Source organism: Uranotaenia lowii, chromosome 3, assembly GCF_029784155.1.
Source record: "Uranotaenia lowii strain MFRU-FL chromosome 3, ASM2978415v1, whole genome shotgun sequence".
NCBI classification, from domain to species: domain Eukaryota; kingdom Metazoa; phylum Arthropoda; class Insecta; order Diptera; family Culicidae; genus Uranotaenia; species Uranotaenia lowii.
In genome coordinates, this window is record NC_073693.1 from 519028 (window position 1) to 535493 (window position 16466).

Genomic DNA, 16466 nt, shown 5'->3' on the forward strand with positions numbered 1-16466 from the left:
CATATTTTAATTTACACAGTTTTTAATATTAATAGTGCCTTGTAAGGAATATTTCTTAGAAATAAAAACGGGTTTGTAGGTATTTTTGAAAAAGAAAAACATACACTGTAAATATGAGAGACAGAGTGGCAGCACTGCCGGGTGAAGCTCATAAGTTTAGTGTAGCAATAATTAATTTTGAAAATTTCGATAAAGGAAGGAATCTAATTTGTGGAAATTAGATTAAAGTGCTGTGTTTGAGATTCTCCCATGATGGGAATATGAAGTTTAGCAGTAATAGTGTATATAAAGTAGGTTTTTTTATGAAATTACTGAGAAGGAAGAGGAGAAGGCTGGTGCTCTGCCCTCGGGGCCACCCAAAAAAAAGTTTTCCTGCAGAGACACCATACGTGGGGCAAGAATGTTGCGGATCATAAGATAAGTGAATCAATTTAAAATTTTATTAAAGTTAGAAAAGGTAAATTGGTAAAGACTCCCAATATTGAAATAAACATTGAAATTGGGTGCTTAATATGTGGAATACTTCATTTCGTGCTGTTTAATTTTGAGCTGTAAGCTCAATATCTGACAGCACGAGGTGAAATATTTCACATATTTAGATATTGCATGAAAAAGAACCATACTGAATCAAATATTGTATACAAGTTTATCTTGAAATAGTCCGCAAAAATTATTAAAGATGGCGCCTTTCATAGGTTCGTAGCATAGCTAAAGTCTAAAGTTGATTTGGCGATTGGAAAAACTCAAACGAATTTTATAACAGGCTTTTTTTTCTACAAAAACAATAATTCCATCAGTACTTATTTATGCTAATTTATGTTTTGATAATTTGAACATTTAGTATGTTTGGCTATTAGCTAATCCATATTCGACCTGAAGTATATTAAAATTTAGATACAGTTAATATGAATAACAAAAAACTCCTAATACAACAATTTTAATTGTGTGCGTGTTCGTTTTTTTTTTAATATTTTCATTAATCTATATCCGTTTAAAGATGTTATATAAAGGTACGTTATAGGAGAAACAAATAAACTGGAAATTCCATAACGTGAAAAAATAACTCATATTTTTTTGATTTCACTAATGCATAATGATGAGGCTAATCAATACCGAAATATTTTCCAGTAGGGGAACATACAAACTAGGTTTTATGTATTGCTTCAAGTTTTATTTCTCGTTTCAGATCATCAGTCCACCCACATAAATATATAATCGTTATTTTTCAGTTTAATACTTTCACTGTAGAATAAGTATGTTTTATTTATAACTGACTTTAAAGTATTTTTAAAGCTTCTTCAAATTATGGTAGAAAATTGTAGAATTTTCCTTATGCAAAATATTTTATTACAAAGATTAGCATTTACAACTGTTTTCTGTGTTGATTTGTTTCAGCCCTTTTGATTTTCAAGGATAATTGTTAATTTTTTTTGTCTAAATTACCTATTACAACTTTTTTAGGTTTATAAATGACGTGTCTTTCTTTCTGATTTTTCACGAATATGATGATTGCATAGTTTCTCACATAGCTTTATATTTTCTGATAATTTATTGATTTATTGAAAAAAGTTCAAACTTTTCAGTCCCATTTATTTTCAATTGGCTGTTTGATAATCTAGATCATTCAAATTTCAATTTTATATTATTTAAAAACATTTTAATATTTGAACATTCTTTTTTTTAATGCAGCAGGGGCTTGCTCGTTTTAAAATAACTCTTTACTTCACAATACAATGTATTATAAGTATTCTAGTTTTCAGCTTTAACAAATAATAGCAAGTGCATTATTTTACCCATAATCGATAGCCAATCAAGGAAGAATCAGAACGATTGTTATTGAATTAATTAAATTTTCAATTTGGAATTTTCAACAGCTGGATAACCAACACATGTAAAATCGATCTTTATAAAACTTTTGAATATACCGTATCATTGCCATTACTTATTTTTTTCAATTGTGTTATTGTCTCAAGTCATAAAAGATGGTGTTTATGAAACATAAGCTTAATTTTTTATTGCTTATTTTAAATTCGAAACAATTATGTACTGTAAAAATTCCTTAGCTTTGTTCAAAATTTAGTAATGGAGTTTGAAATCTCTTTTTTATATTTACATTTTTATTCTATCTTATAAATATTATACAATATTATATTTCCCATGTATAGAATGAACTTGAATTTAGCCATTCTTTAACTTATATTTCATAAATTTTATGTTCATTTCATACCGACTACATTTTATATTTATTTATTTTTTTCAACACTAGTTTTACTGGAGAACGAGATGTGTTTTGGATATAAATAAATATTTTTACCGGTTACTTCAATACTCACATTCTCATATTGTTATTAGTAATTTCATTTCACATTACTGTTCCAGATAAATTGCATGTTTAAGATACAATATTCATTTTCAAATTAATATTTATAGTCTTATTCATAATCGCATTCATTTTCAGATATTCACAACTTATGTATAGTGATTGTTATTTCTATCACAAGATTCAATATCGTAACAACTGTAATATTCCTATGTTACTCCTTTTTTTTTCTTTTTGTAATGTGGTGCAGCTCTCAATAACAAAGGTTTTTCAAAATAAATTCCAGATTTCATCACGCATGCGGTCCAGATTTACATTGTATGTTAAAAATATCCACTCATATAACCAAATACTATTTTTATTACACTGATTTCAATTATTCTCCTTTTTTTATCTTTTAATGAAAAACTCTTCAAACGATTTCCGTTTTAATTCTTATCTTTTTTTTCATTCCACAGCATCATTTTATCAGATATAATCATCCTACTATTACCGCATTTATTATTTTAATCATTTTTATCACTGTGATCATTATTATTATTTTTATTTTTTATTCTTTTTCATTTGTCATTATTATCATTTATCAATATTATTCATTATTATTATTCCTTATTATAAATATTTATTGTATTTATGAATTGTACTGTACACCACTTACGTTTTTATGGGGTTGGTGGGATGCATCAGGGCATCAAACAAAGGGATTGAGCGCATGGGTATGGATCTGTGGCAGTCCTACTCGTATTAAGTTCTCCTGCTGTTTGACGCGCTCTTCTAAAAACAAATCTTGGGGGTGGGGACTACAGAGACTTGCATAGTGAGTTAGTTGTATATTCGGCAATAACTTCTCGAGACCAATCGATCCTAACCCTTCGGATATTGTAAGTTACTCTACTTACGAATCCATTCCCTTGAACGTCTCATCCAGCAGTTATTAACTGGATATATGGTAACTTACGGTGACTTGTTGATGAAGCCTTAGCCACAACTGCGGTACAACCGTGCACCCAAGGTGGCTACCATACATACATACATACATACAAGAAAAACATACACTGTAAATAGAATCTAAGTAACCGGTAAGTTTCAGAATTAGAAAAAAAAAAGATTTTTAAAACAGTTTTAAAACAGAAAATTTCAGACATCCGCTCACTACTAACGTTTCTGTGGAAAAATATATTCAAAATTTTCTTTAAAAACATTTAATCACGAAACCTTGGAAAAAATTAAAGCAAATTGAGCGAATTCAGTGTTCAAATTCTGCAAAGAATATGAATAATTGGCTTAAAAAGTACAGCAAAAACTATTCCATTGTGACTTGAAAAAATAGTCAACGTGCTTGTGAATAAATGAAATCTCTCTTTTGCTACCAGATGTGCCTATTTCTGTTTCATTTGAAAATATTTTTCTTTCCTTAATGTATCTTTCTTATAATTAACTTTAAAAAAAATTAACATCATTTTACCAGCAAAAATGTTTTTAAAAATCAAGAATGGGCTTAATTTTATTAGTGGGTCAACCAGCAATCAGTCCCAACAAACACCCCGCCTACTGTAGAGATCGAAGCGATAATACCATTAATAAAAGTCTCGTTAGAATGCCGTCCAAGTCACAGTGCTCCACGAGGATGATAATTGTTACGGTAATTTTAAGCGTTGCTCTGCTGGGGCCACTTGTGGCTTCTTCCGTCTCAGAAAATGCAACCGCAACAACAATCGACGAGAAAGCTTGCTACCGTGGCAACCAAAAGGCCGCTAAGGACTGCTGCGTGCTACCTCGCCTGCTAGATCGAAACCTCGCGAAAAAGTGCACCGATGAGCTGAAAAATATGGCCCCTAGGGTACCCCCGGGGGTGAAGAAAACTGAAGGATCGGTTGGTTCGTTTTTGTTTATCAAATTGAAAAGGATTAAAGTTACAATTTTCCATTGCAGTGTATCACTCAGTGCATTTTTCAAAACATGGGAGCGCTAACGGTTGTCAATAACTCTACGTTTCTGCTGGATAAGGAAGCCTTTCAGAAGAGTTCACTGATGACGGTGGGAAAGAATAGTTCCTACGAGTTGTCGTTCCTGGAGGCCACTATGAGCAAATGTTACGACGAAGAGACCAAAAATCCTACCAACTCAATAGCGCCAGTGTCCCCGATACCGGGCCGAGCTGGCTGTAGCTTTTTGCCACCGGCTTTGATGAACTGCATTAAGGTGGAGCTGTTCAAGGTAATCTGTTCAAAGTCAAAAACCAGGAAAAATCTTTTTTATATGTATTAAAAATTACTTTTATTTCAGAACTGTCCTGAATCCCTGTGGCAGGAAGATGCGGAGTGCAATGCGCTTAAAAAAAAGTTGACTAGTGGTTGTCCCTTTTCTTCAATTGTTGCATAAACCAGACAGAATTTTAACTCAATATTCCGTTTCCCATTTGACAGATTCGATGTAGGTTGTACTAAAGGAAAAATAAAACTCTTATATTTGTTGTGAGCCTACTTGGTTAAATAATTCTACTGAATCAAAGCAATCGAATCCCTTTCGATTTCTTTGATACAAAGAATAGAACATTTTGTCGTGTTTAACTGGACGAACAGAAAATGACCAATTTGGAGGAAATCATTTGTTGCAAATGTGGAATTGGGTGTTACATAAGGTACGCATCTTAGCCCATTTCTACTTAATCTATTTATGACGAAATTCACTGCATTTTAAAAGACTAGTATGTCTTCACAAGGCTTTGCGATCGGTGGGATTTTTTGTTGTTGTTTCAAATTTTAATTTTCAAAATAACTCAAATTAGCTTCATGCACTGTTCTACTCTCGGGATCACAAAATTTGGTTCGAAATCGTTAATTGCCAATTAGAGTTTGTTAGAAGTTCTGGACTTCGACGTATGATAGATTTATGACTCATTTTCCAAACATGTAAAGGGTGATTTGGTCAAAATTTGGTCAAGGGAAAACGCGTGTAAATCGGTGAAATCGTTTATTTAAAACATAAAATTAAATTTCATTTTCAAGTTTAATTAGTATAAAATTCAGGAAACATATTCAGTTAGGCTTCCGCTTTTCCAAATCCGAATTGGCCTCCGCTTCCGCCTCCGGCCTCCGCGAATCCGGGCCTTACGCTTAACCCCTGCCATCAGATTTTGTACAGCCACCTTGTCCACCTTCTTCGCAGCAGAAAGCCAGTTTGCCTTGAACTGCTGCTCGTCCTTAGCAGCTTTTTTGGTCTTCTTTAGGTTCGGCTTGACAATAGCCCAGTATTTATCAATTGGGCGGAGCTCTGGTGTGTAGGGAGGGTTCTTGTCCTTGGGAACCACCTGCACGTTGCTGGCGGCGTACCACTCCATGGCCTTTTTACCGTAATGGCAAGATGCCAAATCCGGCCAAAACAGTACGGAACAACCGTGTTTCTTCAGGAAAGGCAGCAGACGTTTATTCAAACACTCTTTCACGTAAATTTCTTGGTTGACAGTCCCGGAAGCTATAAAAATGCTGCTTTTCAAGCCACAGGTACAGATGGCTTGCCAATGCAGATATTTCTTCGCGAACTTTGACAGATTCATGTGCTTGAAAATATCTGCTACCTTTCCCCTTCCTTTTGCCGTATAAAACTCCTGTCCCGGAAGCTGCTTGTAGTAGGCTTTGACGTAGGTTTCGTCGTCCATTACCACGCAGTCAAACTTCGTCAGCATTGTCGTGTACAGCCTCCGGGATCGCGCTTTGGCCGTCGTATTTTGTTTATCATCGCGATTTGGAGTCACTACCTTCTTGTAAGTCGATAGTCCGGCTCGTTTTTTGGCTCGATGCACGGTTGTAGACGATACACCCAGCTTATTTACGGTATCTCGGAGAGAGAGGTTAGGGTTTCGTTTGAAACTACCGGCAACTCTCTTTGTCGTCTCATCGGCTTCCGGTTTTCGATTTCCCCCCGATCCAGACTTCCTGGCTGTCGACAAACGTTTCTCAAACACTTTAATTACATTTGTAACGGTTGATTTGGCAACTTTTAGCGATTTTGCCAGCTGTGCGTGTGAGTAGCTCGGATTTTCGCGATGCGCGAGAAAAATTTTTATACGCTGCTCTTCTTCCTTGGACGGCATTTTGACAACTGAAGAGTGAATTCCAAAATCAAAATAGGAGCAACATTCTACACACACACCTTCAAAATGAGGGGTGTTCAGGTTTTTTAATTGCAAAATTGAAAGAAATACGTCAAGTTGATATTGACAAAATTTTGATCGTATCACCCTTTACTTGTCCCAGCACCTTTCATTTGATGCATTGTACGATTTTGATTATCTCGAGCCAATTACTGAGTGCAACCATTATGACATTTGCCAAAAGATTGATTATACACCTCAATAAATGACATTAAAAATTATTGAACCTCCCTAGTGAATAATTATGTCAAAGAAGCCTTATTAGCATTCAAATGGTGAATAAGTCGTTTAGGGCGATGATTGATCTATTTTATGAGGTAGCTCTGTAACATTCCTTTCAAGTAAATCCACCGGTTTTTTCGTCGATTTTCAAACAAAAATATGTTTTTCGAGCTTTTATGCATTTTCAAATTATTTGCCTACAAAACGAATACTTCGAATTGTCCGTTTCTTTGGTTTCCCATTAGGGTGATTTTAGAGGATCAAGAAATCGAAGCTTTGAGCGCTTTGAGGCTCTCCTGAAGAAATCCGATTGAGCTGAAATTTTGCACAAAAACTGAGTTTGTGGACCAATCAATCAAATATCCGTTTTCGAAACTCTTTTATGAATTTTTCTTTATTATGTTCATACACAGAATGAATAATGAAAATTGTTAATCCACGCTACGAGTTAAAAACCTATCAAATGAAAACATATCCGTTCTTTGCAGTTTTTACATCGTCATGCAAATATGTGTTAGAATATGTGACAATGCAATTCATTTCCACTTATAATAGGGTTTATTTTTGCACAAATTGGTAACTTCATTTTTGCGAGATTCTTTTCGAATTATAGAGGGGAGGCATTGTGTTTGTTTCACTCTTCCGGTATTTGGTTGGTCACGTCATTTTCACGGCCAGTGGTTCGAATAATTGACCACGCGGCTCTTCGCCAGAGAGTTTTACATAAAAGCAAACATAGGTTGTCCATTAATCAGTTGTTGAGTTGTTGAGTTTAACGATAATACCGCGCTACTCAAGATGTTGCAACACTTATCAAAATTGGTGACTCTGGCTGCGATCCTTCCACTGGTATGCCTGGGTAAATTTTCCAATTAAAGTCCTTCTTCTGACCGACTTAAATTTTCAAATAACAGATCGTCGCTCAATGTGATAACCCGCCAACCGGGGCCGATCCCCGGGCATGCTGCAACTGTCCACGGGTGCTGCCCCCACGGGATCAGTTCGTGACCTGCATGCAGAAGATCCCGATGCCTTCTGGACCTCCACCAGCACCAGGAACTCCGCCTCCCGGTGCCAATGTGAGTTTTCTCCTTATGAGTTTAGAAGAAAAAACTTTGTTATAAATCGAAAAATAATCTTATAAATTTTTACAGTGCATGGCCGAATGTGTGCTGGAGCAGATGGGAATCATCACAGGTGGAGCGCTCAGTAAGGATGCTGCTCAGTCGAAGGTGAACTCCATCATGGGATCAGCACCCGAATGGGTGCCCATTGCCCAGAAAGTGGTAGACTCGTGCTACGCCAAGGTGTCCGGTAAGCTGTCGGAGAAGGATAGCAATGGGTGCAGCGTTGCAGCGGGATCGTTCATGGAGTGCCTGCCGACCGATATGTTTATCGTGAGTTTAATCGATGATCGGTGATTTTCCTCATAAACTGATATTTTTTTTAACCTTCAGAATTGCCCCGCTTCGTCCTGGACAGCGAGTGGAGAATGTGAAGCCATCAAGACGTATCTCAACAAGGGTTGTACCATCATGGGACTTATGCGAGGACCACCGCCATTCTAAAAACGCTCTAATCGTTTTGAAGTCTATTGTCTGTAGAAAAGGCAGTACTGGATAAGCTTGTCTCAAAAACCATCCTTTATCAAGCTAGAAATAAAATACCGCTTTTGCATTTGAATTAATCCTGAGAAGAAATTTCTTGATGTGTTATAAGACAACCTCATGAATTTCAACATTTTTCTTAAGATGTCACATTGTAAGAGAATCTTCTGGTGTAGTAGGTACAAAAGAATTTTAATTTAAGTGTAACCTTAAGAATGCAACTACTACCGAGAATTTTACGCTCGAGTGGCCCGTATGCATATTTGAAAATTGAAATATAGAGCATGGCCGTAAGAACGCTTAATATTATGTGTATAGCACCAAGCCGAATAGCGACAGTAGGACTAGTGACGCTGTTTTACTAGCGGGATTCCTGTCACTCGTAGGTTTGTTTTTCTTTTTTTCAGTCTATTTAGTAGGCGATTTCGATGTAGTACTCGAACATTGTTTATGGTATTTACTGTACATTTTCCTTAGGCCATCAATCGCATGCTTGAAGTCTCCTAGGAAACTCGCGCTGCGTCGTTATTATTTTCAACGTCGCGACGTCCTATTTCAAATTAAAATTAAAAATTTGGAATGAGTTTTCAAGAATCAGATATGAACCTCAAAATTTTAAGCTATTTTTTTACTTTTGAAAGTTAGATTTATTTTGAAGGCTTTTATAAAAAAAACCTGTATCTATGTTAAAATCAAATAAGCTAAACTCACCAGATTTTTGAGCAAATTCATAGATTTCACGATTCCTTTTTTGTTACTAAAGCAATCCTTATATAAATATAGCTTACCATTTCAAAGGTTTAGAGATGTATTTTCAAAAGTTTCTATTCAATACGCAAAACCTGTTTATGTAGAAGGACTTAAAAATGAAGAATCAAATATGCTGTATAAAAAATACTTTTCAATTGGTATTGTTTGAGCAAAATATCATAGTAAAAACATGGAGTTTAGACTCCGACATTCTTCGGTCGGTCACAACAAATTTACCAGTAGAAATGTGTGAATTACGTGCCGTTATGTTTTCATTCCGACACTTTTCATATACCAGCGAGAAATTTACGATGAAGTACCACGTTTACATGCGGAAATTCAGGTATACATTCAAATAGGTCGAGTCACGGTTCACAGTCTATGTCAAAATATGTATCTTATTTAACACAAATTTATACTCTAATTGAAAGTTTCAAGTTCCAAAACAAAATTGAAGGGAAAGCTCAAAAATCTTTAATAGCAATAGTTTACAGCATTTTTTAATTAGCTAAACAGGAGATCACTTTTAATGTGAAATTGAGCGCTGAATCCGAATATGAAATTTTAAAAAATCTCAGTAGAACAGTTTTTAAGTTATGCTTTTAATATAAAATTTTCGATGTTTAAAAAAGTACTTGTACTCAGGTTCAAATCTCTCGTAATGCATACTATAAATATGAAATCTCTTCACTCGGAACAACTCAGCTGACGAATCAAGGTATTTACACAACGAAAAACTATGCTGCAGATCTCTTCAGGTTATACTTTTTGTGATGAGGTATCAACCTAAAAGTAGAAATGACGAGAAATTTTCAGTTTGGAGAAAAGCAAATATTATTGAGTCCTGTCAGAAATTTACTCTCGAGTATCATGTATACATCTTCATTCATACACTCAGAAAAATCCTATTATATATGCCATAAGGTTCTCTTATGAAGTGGCGCAATAAGAAAAATCATTGATGTTCATAAGATTGTCTTATGAATCTTACAAATGAACACCGTCTTCAATGAGAGGTTGTTGCTTTTTATAAGAGGTTCTTATAAAAACAGGATATGTCACGTTTGATGAGAATAATTCGAAACAATTGATGTTAAAACACTTTTATTTTATTGATGAATTAATTTGTTTGGAATTACATACATTTTTGTCGCCATCAGCAGAACATCAATACAAAGAATTTGTTTGGCCGTATCCGGTCCTTCTACCTTGGGTTTTTTTCCCTGGCGGGGGGTCCCAACGGGTAGAGAGATAGTGTAGGATGTCGTCACTGTCGGGAAACATCCTAGACGTAGCGTTCAAAGTTCCGAATGTGTACCGTAACAGGCGCAAGTCCAAGGATAAGCTGTTTTCGATCTGGCACACGAAGGACAGGGTTGCCAGCCAAAGGGATATCAGAGAACCGGTCGGAGTAGACTTATCCCATCGACGGAGACTGTCGAGTTGTGTGCGTCCGACCCCACGATTTGAAGCTACAAATTTGAGGCAACATCTTCTGCGTAGCGGATGCCGTGGGTACGCCGCGTACGTGCGTAGGATACTCCACCTTAGGGGAGTATCTGAGTAGTGCGGTTCCCAACGATCGAAGCTGTGGGGATAACTCTTTACCTTCTTCGCAGTGGCAATCGTTAGGAAAGAGTTATTCCACGATCGGAGAATACCCACGAGTAGATTGTCTCTCGACGCCGGGTGAGCCATTCGAGTTTATTTTCAAGGAAGAACAATCTCCAAAATCTTATTTGACGGTAATACTGAAGTCGATTTGCGGTGAACCTCTATCAATACAGGATGAAGTCTTTGTCGGAAGTCATCCGAGTAGTTGCGTGTGTGCTGTGACAGGCGCTAGTCTAGGATAAGCTGCTCTCGTTCGGCATACGATGACATAAGAGTCGTTAGAGAAGAGCTCAGGCCTCGAGTCTTCAGGAGGAAAGGTTTGTGTGGTTAACCCCGAGTCTTTACGATAAAAAGATCGGGTCTCGAGTCACGAGAGGAGAGATCATGCCTTTAATCAACAAAAGGAGAGGTATAAGTATTTACCTACCTCAAGTCATTACGAGGAGAGGTCCGATCTCGAGTCGCTAGAGGAGAGGTTTATGTGGGAATCCCGAGTCATTGCGAGGAGATGTCGGTTCACAAGTCGTGAGAGGAGAGTTCAGACTTCGAGTCGTAATGATCAGAGGTATTGCTGAAAGTTGTCTCGTGAGAACTGAACCATTATTGAAGGATAGTGTGTTAAACAAGGGGGACTGAGAAGCAGTTTTGTAATTTTGATCATTACCATTGCAAATGCAAAGAATTCTCTCTCGATTTCAATCCCTTGGTTGAACAGTTTGAGGGGGGAACTAGGGAGGGAGTTCAGTGAGTAGGAGGTATACACGGAGTATATCACGAGTCTTTCCATTGTACCAATGGACCCAGAGTAGCGAACTGGGGAAACGCGGTGGCTCGCCGTACGTTGGAATACAATTCGGAAACCTGGATTTACCACCTGTGCCTACCAACTAATAAAAAACAATATGTTGAAGTCATACTTATTCAGTATCTTATGAAGTGAGAAGCATTAGCTTACTCTAGCTGAAAAAAACAATGAGAAAACCAAATAAATAAAAATTTACGTCTTTAACAACTTATTGTATAAAGGATTTCATCACACATTCTCAGATAAAAACTTGTCGAAAGTAGTTCTTGTAGCAAATTATTCGACAAAATAAAACTTCAGAAAACAATGTATCCAGACTTGTCCAATCCTTGAAGAGGATCCAGGTGCCTTGCCGAATCGTCGAGTCAGGAACTTCTTGAAGGTCATCGGACGGGTGCCAAGGAAGGTGTTGAGCCGCAAGAAGAGTGAAAGGTTGCTATAGAGCGATATAGAGGAAAGTTTTCATCGAGCAAAAAGGTTATCATCAAGCGGAACCAAAGTAAGGTCTTCGAGTGAAACCGAAAGAGAATAAGGGAACACAAGGTATTCAAAACCATTTCCTGCGAGAAATTTCTCTCCAAGTATCGCGTATACAAATGTCTCGTCCGGTTGGAACAATAAAATAAAGCTCAATGCACTTTAATAAATACAAAACACTGGATAGAAAGAAGAACTTTATTCATATCATTGATTCCAAGTTGAACTGATATTAGCGAACATCGAACACATACTCAAAGATCTAGTATTGACCTGACAATCCACGTGATTCAAAATTTGAAGCTGCTTCGGACAAAACTGAAATGGGAAAGACCTTTTTCAAAAATTCATTGAACTGATATGTACTCAAATTACTCGTACCCAATGTAGCACGTTGGTAAAACATTGCAGCAAATCGGACAACCATGGTGAACATTTCGCTCCATCCGGTGGCTGACTCGCAAGCTTATGCTCCAAAACTTGCTGACAGAACTGGCTTGATTTAAGAATCAGTTCCGAGAATGACGAATTGAAGGCCGCATCGTTCTCCATTGTTCTGCTGATATTTTTCATAAGTATGTTGTACATGCAAGTGCTGCTCTCACAAATGAACGTCTGATGATCCTCGGGCTTTCTAGGGATTTCCTCGCGTGGATATGTTTCGCTGCAATTTTCAGCCGCTGAATTGAGCATCGCATTCACGGTGGGTAGATGGCAGCACAGAAAGGGATTCACCATTATGTTGCAAAAGCTTTCAATTCCTCTCAGCTTGATTAGAATTACCAGAGTTGAAAAGAACGACACCTGCTCCATTGCTTTCTGCGACGGATTGTGAGGTTTCAACGAAATTTTTGAGAATGGATAAAACTCGTGCTCTCATTAACATTTTCAAATTGGTGGCCATTATAAACTCATAATAACCCGTGTCCGAAAGACACAGACAACAAATACTTTTACAAATCGCTAGCTTGTAAAATAAGTAAAGCGACACCTATCACCCACTAGAAGAACAAAAGTATGTCATGCAACAAAGAAAAGTAATAATTTTAAAACCCATGATTCACTAATTTGTTTTAAATTGATTTATTTTGACGGCAAAAAGAGTTTGTCAGACAATAAAAATGTACCGCCGATGGCACAAATTCATTAATCCAATCCAATTAGTCTTTTGAAAAAGTCCGTTAACATTCCAAACAAATGTCTCCAGACGTCTTTTATTTTGTTTCGATTTTTTTGGTGATAGTAACGGCCTTCGAAACTAGTAAGGAGCTTGAAACATCTGAATCAATAGAAATGCAACGCTGCTGCAAAACACCGAATCCTCTATCAAAGGAAACCTTGGCGGAGTGTGCCTCATTCGAACCAAAGGTCTGATACCGTCTGATTAAAAAAAATCAACGCCAACTATGATTGCTGAACGGTTTTGAACTAATTTCAGTGTCCACTCAGGTGTGTGGCCTCCAAAGTCTTCGATATCGGTAGATTTTCCATTTTGATGGCCCACCACACCGATTCCTTTGATTCGCTGGGCCTCTATTGGAATTCGGTGCTACAATGTGTGAAGCTGTTGGAAGTTGAGCCACTGGTTGATGACGTGTTTATGTTTCTCGAAGGCAATGGCACCTTTGCTGAGGCATTTTGCAATGTTAGACCTGAGTTCGAACCATTCGTCGATTGTTACAACGAACATTTCTATAAGGTAGGTGGTATCGTTTATTCCGATGCTGAAAACTAAAGTTTTTCTTATCATTGCAGAATTGTAAGAATTGGGTTGAAGCCGAAAATTGTGCAAACCTAGTTATTAAAAATGAAAAAAGGATGCCTTATGGTGCCTTTTAAACTCATAACTTTGAGTTGAGGTTTTATCTGGTTGATTTCCAAATTATCTTTTATGTTTAAAACAGGCATTTGTTATCATGGAATAAAGTGTTAAAACATATTAATGTTATTTTAAAATTTGAAGTTTATTTCAACAGAAATTAATAACAGGATTAAAGAAAAATATTTTCTCTCTTACATAATTATCTGAAGAATGTTAAAAATAGAACAACAGTTAAATTTTCCTATTTTAGCGCAATTAGAAAAGAGTTATACCTATCAGCAATTTTAACATTCGCTTCGCAATGTAGCACTGGACATTTCGTTCCACTCGAGCCACTTGGCAATCTCCAGTGGGAGTTCAGGCTTCAACTTGTTCACGTAATCCCTGTCACCTCCATTACCATTTCCATTTCCACCTCCATTGCCACTTGCGCCAACGCTGACAATTGGCGACGGGATTGGCGTCATGCTGAGTGCAGTACCGCCATTTTCCAACCGCTCCAAGCACTCGGTCGAACTGGTCGTAGTAGCGCAGGCAGTATTTTTCAACAGGGTTGCCATGACATCCTCCACCGAGCACTCGATAACCCGCTGTCGGCAAAGCGCAATACAGTGGACGAAGCCATCTTGACAGCCTAGGAACCGATGCTCCATAAATATCGATTGTTTGTCCCAGTAGACAATCTGGAAGATCATAGAAGGCGGTAAAATTTTTGAATTCGAATAAATGCCTACTTTTACTTATAGTTTTTGCTGATTGCATACCTTAGAACTAATCCTGAATCGGGTAAATGGCCGGATGAAGCGTCGATATCGGATGGTGGTGGCCCCTTGCACCACCGACCCACCCTTGGCACGGATTGTCCGGTAGAGATGGGTGCGCTCGTAGAAGTCGACCCGCGCGAAATCGATTTCCCGCAGGTAGCGCGCATTGTTCATATGGTAGAGCAGCGTGTCGATGTCGTTCGTTAGACACAATCCTAAATTAGACATAGACAAGAAGTTCGACAAAAGTTAACAACAAATTCGAATAAGACAGAAAACAAATTTAAAAAAATAGAAGACAGAACTTAATTAATGAAATTTCGAGAAAACCGGCCTTAAACTGCCCTTCGAATTTCAATTTGATAATAACAAGTCTCTTTAAATGGAAATCAAAGAGATCATTTAATTGAAGAAAATGTGAAATTCTCGTATTAATTTTACCAATTCAAATTTTTTTGAATTTCCGATTCATGAAAAAAGTTGAACATAGTAGACTGTAACTTTTCCAAAGCATAAACGAAAAGGATAAACAAATTGACTTTTCATTCAAGCCTTTTTGGCCCAGCATATAAATCAGTTTATTTCCATATCACGGAATCGATTTTCGGCTCGTCTCTCTCGGGGCTGCATAAATTACCTGTCACTACGGTCGTTTCCAAGATGTAGATTCGCTTTTTGACGAAGCGAGCCGCAATCACACAAAGGCACATCCGCAGGAAGTAATGCAGTTCGAAAAACGCATACAGGGCCACCACTACACCCAGCACAATTCCCAGAACGAGGCAAAGCATTTTTTTACTAATTCTAGCTCTACCGTAGATGTTTTTTGCCCTTCTTCCGTTTGCCGTACTGCTTAAAACTAGCAATTATAAATAATACACCAGGAAAATTGATTTTTCCACACGTTTTATCACTTTTGCCGCGGTTGAATAATCGAACAACCGAAAGGATGTCGCCGAAAAGCCATTCTAGTGCATATCCGATTAACGTTCACCATAAACCGAACCATTCACTAAAGCATAAACACTGGATAAGCTATTGGTTGCATTTTCCCCGATTGATTTCACACAAATCAAGCAGGATTTCAGGAAATCCTACAATCCCAAGACTCTCGAAATGAAAATCGATCCGATAATGAACTTGCCCAACAGAATTCGGTTGACAGGAGAATTCGGCACAGAGCAAAACCACCAAAAACACAATCCCAGCAGGCTGGCGATGCTGGAGCGATGTGAGGAATAACGTCAACCGATGATGGTGGCAAATCAGCTGATTTGAAGGATTTCCTCCCTTTATTCACAAGTAGGTACACCTTCGTCTGTTTGAAAATCAATCCAATTTTCTTCAGTCTGAACAAAAATTTTCAAACATTAACTTTCTATAGTTGAACACCCAACACATCTTTCAACATTGAAAGCTATTTTCTTTAGGAAACCTAAACATTTTCCACAATTTTCATTATAAATTTTCCCTCTGAATAAAACTTGGAGCCGCAGTTTCTCATGTTTTGATAAGGTTATCGAAGCCTGTTTTGGCATAATTCCGAGCATGCGCACAACTTAACAAAGAATTTAAGGAACATCCCTACCTCACTAAGGTAACAGCTCGTTATATTATGTTTGAACATTGTTTCGAAATCCAAAAATTTATTTTTTCTGATCGATACCATAATATGAGAGTGAAAAAGTCTTTCTTCAAGAGTCAAGATTTTTTTTTTAACCATAAATTTTCAAAAGAGAATCCGTTTTTTTTTTGTTCAACCAAAAAAGAGAATTCAATTTTATCCAATAAACAACGACAAATAGTGAAATAAAACATGCTTCGCCGATATTGAAAGTTTTCGCTGACGTTTTTCGTTTTGTATGAATATTACCATCAAACTTACCAATATTTTTTTTTTTCAGAAGTATCGGTATCACACAAGTTCTACTA

General features: G+C 37.0%; 3 protein-coding genes across 3 annotated transcripts; 2 read left to right on the forward strand and 1 right to left on the reverse strand.

Annotated features, from left to right (window-relative positions):
• The first annotated feature begins 7449 nt into the window (after nucleotides 1-7449).
• On the forward strand, nucleotides 7450-8263 carry LOC129758247 (uncharacterized). The gene is made up of 4 exons (XM_055755718.1): nucleotides 7450-7544; nucleotides 7610-7774; nucleotides 7850-8092; nucleotides 8153-8263. The coding sequence occupies exons 1-4, from the start codon at nucleotides 7494-7496 to the stop codon at nucleotides 8261-8263; spliced, it is 570 nt and encodes a 189-aa protein (XP_055611693.1). The 5' UTR covers nucleotides 7450-7493.
• A 4854-nt stretch (nucleotides 8264-13117) lies between these two features.
• On the forward strand, nucleotides 13118-13810 carry LOC129754130 (uncharacterized). The gene is made up of 3 exons (XM_055749998.1): nucleotides 13118-13316; nucleotides 13387-13647; nucleotides 13704-13810. Exons 1-3 carry the CDS (start codon nucleotides 13146-13148, stop codon nucleotides 13785-13787), a joined length of 516 nt encoding a protein of 171 aa, XP_055605973.1. The 5' UTR covers nucleotides 13118-13145; the 3' UTR covers nucleotides 13788-13810.
• Nucleotides 13811-13893: 83 nt separating this feature from the next.
• Nucleotides 13894-15945, reverse strand: LOC129755706 (protein THEM6). The gene is made up of 3 exons (XM_055752321.1): nucleotides 15172-15945; nucleotides 14535-14749; nucleotides 13894-14453 (listed from the first exon to the last, which is right to left on the reverse strand). The coding sequence occupies exons 1-3, from the start codon at nucleotides 15323-15325 to the stop codon at nucleotides 14055-14057; spliced, it is 768 nt and encodes a 255-aa protein (XP_055608296.1). The 5' UTR covers nucleotides 15326-15945; the 3' UTR covers nucleotides 13894-14054.
• Between the last annotated feature and the right edge of the window lie 521 nt (nucleotides 15946-16466).

What these genes read in the sequence shown, in the direction of transcription:
- LOC129755706 (XM_055752321.1), bottom strand. Translation starts at nt 15,325, where the DNA reads ATGCTTTGCCTCGTTCTGGGAATTGTGCTGGGTGTAGTGGTGGCCCTG. An exon ending in GGAAACGACCGTAGTGACAG is followed by an intron (nt 14,750 to 15,171) that starts GTAATTTATGCA and finishes TGTCTAATTTAG; the next exon opens with GATTGTGTCTAACGAACGAC. An exon ending in GATTCAGGATTAGTTCTAAG is followed by an intron (nt 14,454 to 14,534) that starts GTATGCAATCAG and finishes ATGATCTTCCAG; the next exon opens with ATTGTCTACTGGGACAAACA.
- LOC129754130 (XM_055749998.1), top strand. Translation starts at nt 13,146, where the DNA reads ATGTCTCCAGACGTCTTTTATTTTGTTTCGATTTTTTTGGTGATAGTA. An exon ending in GTGCCTCATTCGAACCAAAG is followed by an intron (nt 13,317 to 13,386) that starts GTCTGATACCGT and finishes AACTAATTTCAG; the next exon opens with TGTCCACTCAGGTGTGTGGC. An exon ending in ACAACGAACATTTCTATAAG is followed by an intron (nt 13,648 to 13,703) that starts GTAGGTGGTATC and finishes TTATCATTGCAG; the next exon opens with AATTGTAAGAATTGGGTTGA.
- LOC129758247 (XM_055755718.1), top strand. Translation starts at nt 7,494, where the DNA reads ATGTTGCAACACTTATCAAAATTGGTGACTCTGGCTGCGATCCTTCCA. An exon ending in TGGCTGCGATCCTTCCACTG is followed by an intron (nt 7,545 to 7,609) that starts GTATGCCTGGGT and finishes TTCAAATAACAG; the next exon opens with ATCGTCGCTCAATGTGATAA. An exon ending in TGCCGACCGATATGTTTATC is followed by an intron (nt 8,093 to 8,152) that starts GTGAGTTTAATC and finishes TTTAACCTTCAG; the next exon opens with AATTGCCCCGCTTCGTCCTG.